This window comes from Cygnus atratus, chromosome 10, assembly GCF_013377495.2.
Source record: "Cygnus atratus isolate AKBS03 ecotype Queensland, Australia chromosome 10, CAtr_DNAZoo_HiC_assembly, whole genome shotgun sequence".
NCBI lineage: Eukaryota > Metazoa > Chordata > Aves > Anseriformes > Anatidae > Cygnus > Cygnus atratus.
In genome coordinates this window covers 211903-226302 of record NC_066371.1, presented here as the reverse complement: position 1 = coordinate 226302, position 14400 = coordinate 211903, and the positions used below count along the sequence as shown (strand labels likewise).

Below are 14400 nucleotides of genomic sequence, written 5' to 3'. Positions count from 1 at the left end.
AAATTGAGTGAATTATGAATACATAAAATATGAGTTAAAAAAATACTGTGAGGCTAAAAAGATGTTTTTGTTTTTATTATTACCATAATTCATGAATGGGAGTAAAGAGGCTACCATATAAAGCTACCATATAAAGAATTATTACTTTTCTATCCTGCAAGTGAAATGAAAAAGCTTCTGTCCTCAGAGGTTTCTCCAGTGAAAATGATGTATTAACGTATCAATGCCTTTTGTAGATATAACATGTATGTACAAACATCAGTCTCCCGGTCTGCTTCTGAAATTCCCAACTCTGGAAACACTTCAGAGTTCAGGACAATGTTAAAACAACTAATATTCATAATGACTAACGCACTGACATTTGTAGAATTTTAAGAGTAAAATGCTCAATTAAAATTGAAGCCATAAACAGTATGTTCCTCAGTTACCTAGCAACTTAATGAGAAGCCAGATAGTAAGGATGGGGCTGTGTTTTTATAAAAAGAAATTAGAGGATCTGTGTCTGATGAGAAAGTGAATTTGGAGGAATGTGCTGTTACTTATACATACTTCCAAGTGTTGCGCTTTTTTTTTTTTTTTTGTATATTAGGATGTTAACAGACATCCAATATAATGAAGTGATCATACTGCACTTCTGGACTTTCAATGCATTTTCCAGTTTTAAATTTAGAACAACGTTGGAAGCGTTATCTGTTGTGTTTATATTGCAGATATACATCACAATTGCCAAAATAAATTCCCTCAGCTGGAGGCATGAAGTAACAAAACTTAGGCAGCACTGAACACAGGCCTTTAGAAAATGCTTGAATACCTATGGAGAAAAAAATATAAAGACCATTCTGCTAATATATCAGATCTTGTAAACTTCAGGGAAAATTTTCAAAAAGACTGAAGACATGCTGCTATTCCTTGAAAATTATAACACTTGTGCTTCTATCTCAATTTGTGCCAGCATTCACTTGCTCAGAAAAATCAGATTTGTGCTCTAAATTTATCCAAGGATGAGCATGGGGGTATAAACAATATAAATTAAAATACAGAACAGTATTTGGGAAGCACGACTGTATTTTTTCTTACTGCAGAAGTCCACCTCTTTTGCACAAAAATCAGAGGAATTAAGCTGTATATGGAAGAACAATGTGGGATCTAAGGATATTTCCAAAGCAGAATTCCTATCTCCATTGCACCTGACTGGGAATACCGATGTCCCACAGTATTAACTCTATAGGATCAGTGCAGAGACCTGTTGATGGGAGAATCTCTCTTTCAGAGTTTTTTTTTTTTTTTTTTTTTTTTTTAAATGTTACACAACCCTCAGGCCTTGCTAAAATGTAAAGGTTTGCATGCTTCTTTACAAGGAGATAGCTTTCACAGTAAAAGAAAGTAAGTTCTAGGATAGATTACTAGACAGAAGGTAGAATTTCCTTTGTAGTGCAGAGAATGATTACGTTGGTGAAATTTAAAAATAGCACAGTTTTGATCGAGATGATTGGAAGTTAATTATTTCCAGCAAGTGATACACAGGTACAGTTAAGAGCTGACAAAACAAATTACGTACTCTCAAAGAGAAGTTCCTGGAAATTTAACACAAAAAAAAAAAGAGAGAGAGAGAGAGAAAGTAAGTAGGAAGTGAAAATTTCCTATAACAGAAGCTTAAGAGTTGGTTAAGAATAGAGAACTGTTCCTCATATGTAATCCTTAGTGCTTCAAGGTCTCTAAACTGATAATTTTAATACTTTTCTGCACATGTAACTTGAAAAAGGTTATCATCATCCTTTAACCATATTATTATCTCAAAGCTTCTTGAACTAACTTGAAAAGAAAGAAGTCTGAGTTAAAGAAGCTATTCTTGAGACTTCTAATACAGACAGTAAGTCTGTCTACGTTTCTAAACACGGCAATGAAACTCTCTCTCAAGAAAAAAAAAACACACCACCAAACCCAACCCAACCCAACCAGGAAAAAGGGGTAATGATTTTGAAGTAAAAAACAGGTACGTTTAGATTAGGTATAACGAAGAAATTCTTTACTAAGAGGGTGGGGTGAGGCACTAAAACAGGTTACTTAAGAAGTTATGGATGCCCCATCCCTGGAAGTGTTCAAGGCCAGGCTGGATGGGGGCTTTGGGCAACCTTTTCTGGTGGAAGGTGTTATGAGGGGCTGGAAAGAGATGATCTTTAACGTCCCTTCTAATCCAAACCATTCTATGATTCTAAACACTAAAAATAGGAGAATATACTGTTTAATTTAAGTGGAAGAAGCTAGACAGCTATTCTTGATTCTTATCTTTCAACAAACCTGCTACTTTTATCAACAAGATTCTGGTTCTTTCACCTCAATAGTCAAAAAACCAACACCAGATGTTAAAAAGGAAATAATATACCATGATGCTATTTTGTATTTTTGCCAGCTTCAGCTCACAACATTATTTTGGGTATTATAGAAAATAAATACCTATACGTATCTTCTGGATAAGTTTTTTGGACATAGTCCTGCAATTCCATCTGTGCTTTCTCCTGGAATTTTTCTATTTGGGTTGAACTGGTCAGACCAGGGTGATCTAAAGAAACAAAGCATTTCTGTATGTTGATTGTTTCCCTATACATTGCAAAATTTATGTACTTACAACATTCTTACATTTAATTTCATTTAAATATTGTATTGTGATATTTAACATATTAGCTGTAAAAAATTGGAACATTTAATTGAGTATTTTCTTCCTGGCTTCAGAACTGGCGTACTCAACTTTTCTCTCCAGAGCTGGCTATATCCAGAAGAAATCAGAAAAATTAATCCTGTAGGTGTATACCAGGCAATGCCTGTAACAGTTTGTGTTTCTAACCCTGCTTTTTCAAATATGTTTTCCTCTGTAATTTCAACCAACTATTGAGCAATATCTAGTTTTTTTCTTGACAAATCAACTTCTTGACCTTCCTAAGTCTGTCTTATGCTTTAATTCCTCCTGGCTCTGCTCCTCAAAGACAGTGACATGATCAGAAAAACTGAAAATACCACACATCTGACTATACCCAAATATCTTCAGTGTTGTGTTCAAAGTGCTCTTCCCTTGAAATGGGACAGAGATATCTTAAGTATGGAAAATTCATTGCTCCTCAGACTTGCATTAAAATCCTAATAAACTTAACCCTAATAATAGAATCTGCAGGAAATTTCCAAAAGCATATTTCAGGACACTAGTATCTTCCAATTAAGTTCAAATTTTATTATAAAGAGAAAAATAATATCAATGCAAAAACAAAAAAAACTGATAAGTTATTCCTTTTCTTGGTATTTTACTTTAATTCAGAGATGCTTACCACTTTGAATGTAACAAATAATTTACATTTCAGAGCAAGTCCTCCCCTTTCACTCAGCCTGTCAGCAATTTTAAGTTTAAGCAATTTTTAATTTTAAGAAACATCTCTACGCTTTTGCTGAAGAGACTACTACTTCCCATTTTTTGATGTCCTTACCTTATCATTCCAGAAAATCTTAAGTGTCTTCCTTAAGGAAATCCTCATATCATAAACACTATAGATCATGCTTTAGTTGTCTGCTATCATTTTTTGCAACAAATGGAAGACCGCCTGTTTACATTTAGTTTTGGAGATTTTGCAGAAACTCCACATAAAATACAGTGGTGTTTCTGCTTATATTTCACGTATTCCCCTTATGAGTGTCATAAAAATATTAACGCTGGAGTCAACTTCTTTTTGTCACTTTGAGAATGTACTTCCTCTAATCCTTCCTGCCATTTACTTCACTAATATTGCCTGATAACTTATTAATATTGGATCCCCAGCTGAAGATAATTGACCGTCTAGTCTCCTAAGGTAGGTTAACAAGAAACTGAGAGACTGGAGGCGTAAATAACATGAATTTGTTGCTCCAAAGTTATTTTTAAAACACATTGTGATAAATTATTATTGAATACTCATTTTATCTACAACTTAACAGAACAGCCTCATCTCAAGTCATTAGTCTTATAAATAATTACTAAAATGGTAACTTATGAATGTTTATTTAAAAATAGTTTGTTATGAAATTCCTTACCAGGGCTAAAGAGGACTATAGCTTTAAGGTATGCATATTCATATCCATCAATATCAATCTTGGCCATGCTGTTACAGAACTCCTGAAGTTTCCAGATGTGTTCCATGACTTGCTTTATTCTGTCTCCAGAAAGCTTATCTACAAAGAGATATTGCTTATTATTTCATGCGAGCTCAAGTACATCCAATATCTTAACCAACATCCTTTTATGAAAAAAGTAAAGTAACGTTTCAAAGTATCTTGTCTCATTTGGTATTTTAAAAACCACTTAACACATAAGGATGGCCTGAATGATTACAGAAGTGAAGACTTCTAAAGCCAAATCAGAGGGCTAGCAAACAACAACTCTTTTGCATAATTTTGCTTGAATAGCATAATCCGTGACACCAATCCTATTCCAATGATGTACTGCAAGAGACTCTCAAATTACGGTGAATTATTCTACAAAATAGATCGTGATTCTGGGAATGAAAAAATTACAAAACAAATGCTATCATGTAATCCTAATTATAACTTCAAACAGTATTGAGTTAGCTCTTCCAGAATGCAAGATCAGTGATGACAGTGATACTTTTTCTTCTGTTTGTACTTTAGAAGTAAACTTTTAATTCAGAGTGGTACATAGTCTTCTTTTCTTCTGAAGGGGCAAATTCATTCAAATACACGTACACAGATTCTTCTATCTTTTGAAACATGTTTCTTATGTTGGTTTCATGTTCTTAAAACATTAATTTAGAAAATATTTATGGATAAGCTAAAATTGAGTGGCATTGGTTGCTGAGTTAGGGAAGGAGAGCTTTCTAATTTGGTAAATAAAGGTAACTAATTCAGTGAAATTTAGTAAACTTCTCTGACTGCACATCTGTAAACTGGTCAAAGAATGAAAGCCTTAAAGATTATATTAAAACAAATCTCTGAATATATAATTACCATTATTAAGCTTCATGGAGAAGTCAATTCGTAAGAGGCAATTTTTTTCCCCTCAAGAAATACGTTAGAATAAATTGATTCCATTCACAATCTTCAGTGCTACTACACTGTATCTTTGTAACTTCATAATATTTTACCTTTGTCTGAACAGATAATGGTGTATATGATTGTTTAGATCCATGTGTGTTAACCTGGATCTTTTATGTCATTTATGACTGCTTTTACATATTTTCTGCAACTACATAGAAAATTGAGCAGAACAAAAGAAGAAATTAAACATTTTTTTGCATAATGTCTTGAAATATGAAAGTATAATCTAATCTTCTACAATACATAAACTGTAATACTGATTTTTCGTTACTCAAGATGAATGAAGATGCATTATATATCTCAGCGTTATATGAGAAACAACGGTGCAGAAATACGTGCAAAAAATTAAATTTGAATTTCACAGTTTTCAAGCAACCTCATCACTCACATACTTCTTAGACAAAGTTCTGAAATTTCATCACTTTGAGTTTTGAAGGTGTAGTATAAATATAACATAACTTTACAGAATAGCATTGAATAAAACAAATGTAGTCTCATCCTCTCTTTTTGTCCAGTCCCAGATAACACTGTATGACTGAAAGGATAGGTTTAAGCCACAGGAACAGAAGTGGGGCCAGCTTAAGAGTGTAACAGCCCTACCACTTACTCCTCCACAAACTGATCACCTGGAGTGTATGTGGAACTGACATATTTATTCTGAGACAGATGTAATTAAAAGCTTAACTCTTTGTAGAACACATGACATGCACATTTCCCTGTTGGGCTTTTAAACTCTTGCTCCTCTTTCTGTGAGGGAAAGGAATGTCAATTTGTTGTATTTTGAGGGCTGTCCAAGCTTTATCAAATTATAAAAAAGTAAAAACATTCATGAAAGGATACTATCCATTTAAAAATCAAACCTCTGTCCAATTTTACCATAATAAAGCTAACAAAAGTAGATTAAAGCAAATGTACTTTACTAGGACTGAAGGAGATTCAAGGTATTTTTCAGATCATCTATCTACTTTTGTGCATTTTATAGTTTTACAAGCAAGTTTCACTCTATTCAGTAAGTCTATTCCAGTTCTCACTGTATGCACAGTAACCAAATCACAAAAATTGTCAAACTGGTACCAAACAGTATTCCATAACTACTTTTAACTCATGTTTAAATTGAAACTGGATTTCATGTAATTACATCATTTAATATCGCTATTGGAAATAATTATTTAATATGGGCAACTCATGTCTACGCTGCACATATTATTTAGCAATAGTAGGTGACACAGAACGTGCTTTGCAGTGTGAAAGTTTAAAGTTAGGGAAAAACCTTCAGGGAAGTATTCTATACTTGCAACTACATTTTCACAGCTTCCCTATGCTTCTGTAATTTGAGAAGGGCAAAGGAAATGACTGTTCTGTGAGACGTATCAAATCTGCGACCTAGCTCCTCCATCACCTGCAGAATCCTGGGCTGTTTTGGATTGCTTGATTCCTATTTGCTGCATTCACCTAGGTATAAAAAGCAGTGCCACATCAGTTACAGTATACTAACAGGCTCTTTGTGCTTGTAGGAGTTTCTTCCCCAAAAGAATTTACAATTTTACAAAAGTATCAAAGGAGGATTACCATCTATTTCCAATATTCCTCTTGGAAAAATATTTTATTTTCAAATTTCTGTGGTAATTCATTTTTATGTAGATATAAGAATGCTTTTTATCTTAGTCCTTTTCTTCTGGTAAGAAAAAAATGGCTACCTGCATAAATTATACAATTTTCTATCATTTGGCCATTGCATCTATATTCCGCTGTTCTCTTTCTGCAATTAAAAATACACTATATTTGCAGAGTTTAAAGTTTTTATCTTATTAAAAGTGAAAAGTTATTCTCAAGCTAATCAACTCTGATAGGGAACATCCTTAAAGAAAAGGAAAGAAAAAAGGAAAGCAGCCGTAACAGATTATCGTTCATTCTAGATATAGTCATCATTATCACAGGCCAACACTGAACTCAAAAATAGAATTACATAAATCTTCGTGAAAGCGTCAAGAAAATAAGTTGTTTAATGCTTCAAAGGGTACTTCAAAATACAGTAATCATTACTGTATTATAGTAGTATACAACAAAATGGTTACACTTGCAAGAATACACTTGTGATACTTGGCAAATGCTACAGTTTTACACTGTAGAGAGATGAAAAACTCTGGAAGGAATAAAGCTCAGCTGTGATTCAGGAGAAGGCATGATTATCCTAAGAGAAAAAAAAATATTTACATCTAGATGGGAGGAAAACTCTGTGAACAAACTATAGTTTTAGGATATACTTGTCTTTCTCTATACTGCTAGTCATATGTAGAAGAGGGGAGGAGAAAAAGGCTTTATATCCTCCAGACATATCCCCATTTCTTCTCAGGACACCTCTATCTCACTGAGAGATCTCTGTGAGGTCACAGCGCAACAGATCATCAAAGGAAATGTAATCATGCAAGAGAAGGTTTCTTCTTTCCCTGGATCCTGGAGAACAGTTCTGCTATCAACTAGAAAACACCTTGTGAGAACTGTTATTCAAATTCCAGTTTGTAACCCTGTACTGAGTATGTATAAAAACAACACACTGAATACATACCTTCCTGTATGCTGTTCTGGAGATGGTTAACAATAGCTGCTAGGATAGTAGACAGACTCATCACCTGTGCACACTGTGCCAGGCCTAAGGTAAACAGCTCATTCCAGCAGGCACGCACAAGGCTCGTATTACAATCCTGCCTATAAACAACACAAAATCAAACAACAGTAGCTAGTCTTCATATTAGGTTGGTATTACCCTACATACAGTTATGTTGATTATAACAATTAGCAATAAAGATTAATATACTCCAAACCACTCTATTAAAAGGCATATATCAGCATATGACAAGTATTCCAAAAAGCAAGAATAGGCCAACTACATGAAACCATTTCAGGTTATCTGTAAAATGGTGCTCATCAGTTCTTTAACAAGATATATTTCTACCAATTAAATGCTTGCTTTGGATTCGGCTTTAGCTTCCATAACAGTAGTAACATCAGATATGGTAGTTATCATCTTGGCAAACATGGCAATCTTTTATTTTATTCTTCAAAAAAAAAGAATATTGCACAGCCTTCATACATTTTAAAGAATTCATTAAAAATTAAACAAATTTAGTCGTTTAAAAATTGAAGAGTGTTGAGATCAGTGCTTTCATTAATTGGAAAGCAGATTGTGCAACAGTATAACATCCATTTACCCAAGTGCTTGAAATGCAGGTATGGATCTAGCCCAGTGCATAGACAGGAAAAGTAGTCGTGACGCTGACTCACAGATGTAGTGTACATTAAGGTACTCTGGCATTGGACTGGGCATTGTCAGCTGCAAAAAAATAAAAGTATGTACAGATAGGGCATAAAATAATTTTTATTATCACTGAAATAACAAGTGAAAACATTCAACCCACTCTCATTGTCTGTCATAATGCAACTGCATAACAAGAAATTGTCAAAGCAAAACTTTACTAAACAACCCATTACTACTGCAAGGAATGCAAAACAAGGATAGAAAACAAGATTAGAAATAACGTGGGAAAGAGCTCAAATGTTTCTTTTTGAAACATTTTAATTTTCATGTAATAACAGTTAAATCTATACATTTAATTGTTTGGTGGAATGTTGACTAGCATCACAGTACTACGAAACTATCTTCTAAAACTTCTTTTAAAAGAAGTAAAACAAAAATCTAAAATGGGAAAATCATACAGTAGGAATCTACAATCACAAAACACCATTAATGGGAATAAGCAGGTTATGATCATGATTATCATTCAACTACATTAAGTATTGCTATTTCAAACTTTTTATTTCTTTAAACAGTGCAATGTAATACCAGCAAGATGCACACCCTCATTATTTATCTCAAAATTTTCATCAACATGTTCTTGTTTGAGTTGTGTAATTGAAGCAAACTAGGAAGGCCCTGTAACCTCTCTTAATATGAAAAAGCCTTTTAGAGGAAAGTTCGACATTCCCTACAATTATAAATGAACTAAGCAAGACATGATACTACATGGATGATACGGAAAGTGACCATCAGTGAAATAAATTTTAAAGCATCCTGATGTCTATCAAAGAGTCTTATGAAATAGTATCTATACACTTCAGATAGAGCTTGCAAGAGTGAAAACTGCATTAGATGCTAACACCAGGTGTTCTAGATTGTTATATTTAATTTTGGTAATATAAAGAAGACATGGTAAACTCATTTGGGGTTATATCTTTTATGTCAGCTTGTTTAGTAAGACATTTCAAGACTCATATACCTTAAATGTGACATGTGTATCTGTAAGTAGGGGTCCTTCTACTTCAATAATTGGTGTTGACTGATCTCTACTGATCACATGAATATTCCCTCCTCCTGTAGGATCCATCCCATCTGCCAAGTTATGAGCGGCTGTACCATCTGTGGTATTAAGTGCTTTAGCCAAAGTATCAAATGCCCTGCAAAAAGAAGTAACAGACAGTGAAAGGGTACTTCCTTACACCTTTAAAAATTTCAGAGTACTTGTCATATAAAACACTGTGAAGCATTTCCACTCGGTATAAACAGGAACCACGAAGACACCAAGCCAGATTTTTCATTACAACGTGGTTCCTTTGTACTGCTTGGACATTTTACAGGGACTGCCCACATATAGCTGATAAAAGACTTTCCATGTAAGGGGGGAACTTTTTACTACTATAAATCCTGCTTTACTTGTCTTATACTAGTATTTGTACTAGTAAATGGGACTCTTCCACTGTTCACTACCTGCTTCTTCTCACCTTGGAAATTTATAATAGCTTATGTGAAACCTCACAAAGCCCAGGTGCACTCTGGAGAACACCCTGCAGTCCCTATTGTTACTAATCCATTTTTTGGAACAACAGAGAACACCGTGATCTCCTTCTAAACAGCATGCCTTAATTTCCTTCCCCTTAAGACGAGATATGGACATACTCTTGATTAAACAGTTAAACACCTCTTAAAAATCTACCTGAGAGACACTGGACAGTTTTGAGGCCCGATATTTTTCATATTTCACTATAAGACCAATGTATGTTTTCCTTCAAAAAACGAATAAAACAAGCAAACAACCCCCCCCCAACAAAACAAACAAACAAACAACACAAAAACACAGACACCACCACCCTGTTCCTAAAAATCTCAAGCCTTGCTGGAAACTTTAAGATTCTGTGTTGGTTTTCATCACTAATAAAGATAATAGTCTTCAAATTCCTTCTAAACATTAAACAAGATGTTTACTAATCTTAGTTTTACAACATTTTTCCTACATTACCAAAAGGTATTTTGGCAGCACAATGACAGAGAATGCAACAGTAATACAGACTCTCAAGGAGTAGATCTAAGGGCAATGAACACTTCACAGTAGAAACTTCCATATAACGAGCCTATTAAATACTGCAGTACCAAAGTATTACTATTCTCAGAGTCAGTCAAGTTTACAAACTAGTCATTTATTCAAGCATTGGAAAAGGCTACCCACATAAGTTGTGGAGTCCCTGTCCCTGGAGAGATATTTAAGAGATGCATGAACATGTCACGGAGGTACATGGTTTAGTGATGGGACTCAGTAGGTCTGGTTGATGGCTGGACTTCATGATCTTGGTGGTCTTTTCCAAAGCAGATGATTCTATGATTACTTTTCTTAGCATTAAATCTGGTCTAGCCATATTATAACTACAGTTATAACACAAGATACAGTTCTTCCCAAGAGGACTACAGGCTGAGGACAACAGCCAAGCTTGGATTTCCAATAATCGGTTTTGCATTTCAAAGTACTGGGCAACCTCTACTGCATTTGATGTCACAACACCAAATTACCAAATTACATGGATGAATGAGTGTAAGTGTGCACAATACAGAATACAAACTGCTAAATAAGATGCAAATACAAATGCATACCGTGTAATCTCACTTGCAGATTGCTCTTCTTGTTGAATTTCAGAAGTATCTCCATTATTTAGTGACTCACTGAGGTTAGCAAGAGATGTTACAACATTTGCTAGTGTTCCTAAAGCACCCTGGCTTGTCTCAGCCTAAATAAGAAGAACCGTATTAGTGGATAAGAATTATAGGTGATATATGATACACATCTTTTCCCCCATTCTCCCCCATTCTTAATCTTTGTGTTCTTCTTCCCTAATGTACTTTTCCTTTGCTTTCCCTGAAACACCTACAGGAAGAACAATGGATCACATCTGACTCACAATGATCTTTAAACCCTACTGTGATCATCAATCCTAACCCCTTCTGGCTTATCATGTGGGGAATAGCTATGGCATAAGTATGCCTGTGAAAAGAAATCACATCCCTGTTGATCAGCTTATTACCTGCATTCCTACAGATCTTCAGACTCACCCCAACCTTATCCTCTCAAGGTCAAGAATGCTTTGCATCTATGTACATAGCTAAAACAATCTATATGTGTAGATTATGTTCAGAACTTAACTGAAAGCATTCATACCTTGGAGTCAGCAGCTAGGAGGACTGTACCATCATCCCTGATCAAAGGCTGCTGAATATTCACAAGCATTCCTGGATCAAGAAGACCTGCTGACCTGTTGAAAACCATAAGGCATATGACAGTTAATAGTGCTTTGTATTAATCAGAAAAATATATAATAACCCATGTCAGAATAAAAGGATTACCAATTTTTAAATTTACAATTTAACGAAGCTCAGAATTTTTTCATCAGAATTATAGCCTTTCTGAAACTGCTTCCAAAATGTAGCTTGAAAGACAGGAATACATTTTCATTTCCTGTGCAAAAGCAGTGACAACTTCCCAAAGGAGATATCCTCTCATTTGCTTTTGACACTGGTTTATTCTGTCTTATGAAAGCTGTTGTCTTCTCATGACTTCAGAAGCCACATGGCAGATCTAAAGTTATGCCTTAGAGTTGCAGAAGGCATAACTGTGCATTCCAAGTTAGATGGACAGCACTAAGTAAAAAAAAGCTGAGTCAAGGAAATACACGTTACATTACAAAATAGTTGTATAATAAAGTTCTGTATAAAATCTCTGCTGCCTTTTCTTCTTTTTGACCAAACATAATTTCTCTCTGCTGTATCTAATTAAGGGAGGCAGTGGGAAGTCTTTGCAGTCAGTAATAAGTTTGTTACTTCTGCAACAGTCCAGATCTGCATAACCCAACACAAATGAGTAATGCATGACTGGTTCAGGCCTTTGGGAGCTGATAGTTTAAGGGGTCTGACACTAACGTTGTTAAGTACCACAGGAAGCAAATTATCATACCTTATGCAAATGTGAGTCCTACATAAATAGAGTCACACTTAATGAATATAATATTGTTTATAGTGTGGAAAGGCATCTGCAGCACAAGGAAATCTTGAGGTAGCAAATTTGTCTATGAGCAGTATTTGTGAACAAACTGATTAGCAAACAAGAAACACTGAAACAACTAAAGAAATTTGTGGCTCAACCCTCCTAACTGCAGTTTTACTTCTTCAACAAAGAATATACACACAAACTGAATATAGAAATCCAGTACCTTTAGGTGATTATCATCTATTCATTCACTAACTGGACTGATAGTTTTCAAAATGTAGTATTTTAATAGAGTTCTATTTTATTCAGAAAGAAAAATTCTCTCTATTTATTATGAATATAATAGAATATCATGCATTTCCACACACATTGCCTATGGAGAAAACTGAGAACATGAGAACCATCTAGGAGGATCTTCCACGTAGCAAAAAGAAACTACTATTCTTTTGCTGACACTGTTAAGACCATTTTTTTGGGATCTGAATCAGCAGTCACTGCAGCCTCTTTTGCTACAGTATTCAGGAGGGGGAAGGCTGAGTCTGCTGTTGGTGGATTTGATTTCAGAAAAGTGCCGACGTGAGTCTATCATGCAGTAGGTCGACATGTTTGTTATTACATATCACATGTGTGCCCCACTTGTGCTTTGATCTGTCTGGGCAACAGCCAGCACTTAATTGAAAACCACCTAGCTGTACTCAGGCAAAAATTTTGATGAGAAGCAGAGTATACTATGTTGATCTTGGTAATGGAAACCAATGGCCTGTGAAACTGAGCTCTTTTTGACCGATGCTTTAGAGCACAGGGGTAAAGACAGAATAGTTGTGCCTGCAATGCATAAATAACCTTAAACAAGATTTGTTTTATATTGAGTTACTCACCGTGCCCCATCTTTATCTGCCACAAACGTTGGAGTTGCTATTAAAGGGCTTCGTAGGTCTTTTCTGATATATATCTTTTCGGTGGAAGCTGCACAGTTGGTTGGTTTTTCACGTTGCACATCAAAAGGCTTTCTTTCACTTTGAACCGCTACAGAAGGATAGAAACACAAAGATTTGAAAGAAAGTAATATGAATATTACAAAAAAAATCTCATAGTAGGATTTATGTTTAAATCATTATGGTGGTATGTCAGTTCAGCATGAAACTGAAATTTAATAAGACGACTAAAGAAATTTGGGTTCCAATTTTACTATACCCATGACCAAGTACAATTAACTAAGGAAGGCACAGATTGATCATTTGCTTTAAGTTTTACTGAACTACAAGCAAAGCTTACTATTTCACTGGTATTTAAAAAGACAGAACATTCTGCAACATACATTTAAAAAAAATGCTTGTTTTACAGGTAAAGCTATACTTAAATGCAAGACTCAGTCATACTCCAGATGACTAAAACCAACACAAACTCAGAATGAACCCAGAAAAAGTCAAGACAGGCAAGTTAGCTCCTGAATCATAATGTTATGTGAGAGATGCAGCTTAATTCCCTGGGTGAGGAGTCTCTGCATGATATGCAATTGACTCATTCATTCACTCATTCCAGACAATTAGGAAGCAGTTTTCTAAAATTAACCTTTTCAGAATTTAAAATATTTCAAGTTGAAAACTGGAAGAAAATAGGCTTAGTCTCCAACGTGCCAAACAAGCACAGTAAATCATTTAATAAAAATAGTAAAAGAGTAATTTTGCTATTTTAAGAGAAGTGAAAAGTGCATATTTAAAATATCACAATATTATTATTAAGCAGATTACAGAAAGATATCTGGCATCTAGGTCACTGAACTTTATGAACTCCTCTATAGTTTGGCACATTTGAATTGCGTACATTTTTTTCACCTGAAAATATGGATAATAAAACTAATAAAAGAATATGGCAATAATACAAAGAATTTTTTAAAGTGTTGTACTAATTCTCACAATACTTTGCAAATGTAAGGTACAATATAAATGGAGATAATATTTCTGTGCTATTCATTTTACCAATTAATCATACAGCAGTTACTACTCTACAAAATTAACATTAT

At 34.6% G+C, this 14400-nt stretch overlaps 1 protein-coding gene and 1 long non-coding RNA gene across 15 annotated transcripts in view; one reads left to right on the top strand and one right to left on the bottom strand.

The window, feature by feature from the left end:
- Positions 1-14400, bottom strand: part of NR2C2 (nuclear receptor subfamily 2 group C member 2) — a 45495-nt gene that overhangs the window by 9339 nt on the left and 21756 nt on the right. For 12 of the 14 annotated variants that reach the window (XR_007708662.1, XR_007708663.1, XR_004778666.2 and 9 more), the window contains 8 exons: positions 13256-13403; positions 11553-11646; positions 10991-11124; positions 9348-9525; positions 8283-8404; positions 7640-7779; positions 4054-4191; positions 2455-2560 (listed from right to left, as the gene is read on the bottom strand). Coding sequence is in view for 10 of the 14 variants with exons in the window: in XM_050712687.1 (XP_050568644.1) it covers positions 2455-2560; positions 4054-4191; positions 7640-7779; positions 8283-8404; positions 9348-9525; positions 10991-11124; positions 11553-11646; positions 13256-13403 (1060 nt within the window). In the remaining 4 variants the exon portion in view is untranslated. Of the gene's footprint in view, positions 1-2454; positions 2561-4053; positions 4192-6472; positions 6526-7639; positions 7780-8282; positions 8405-9347; positions 9526-10990; positions 11125-11552; positions 11647-13255; positions 13404-14400 lie in introns of those variants that run through there. The other 2 variants (XM_035546775.2, XM_035546774.2) reach the window with 2 other exon arrangements.
- On the top strand, positions 2741-12086 carry LOC126913415 (uncharacterized). Its single transcript, XR_007708664.1, has 3 exons — positions 2741-2797; positions 7427-7564; positions 11268-12086. It is a non-coding gene; the product is annotated as an uncharacterized LOC126913415 (long non-coding RNA).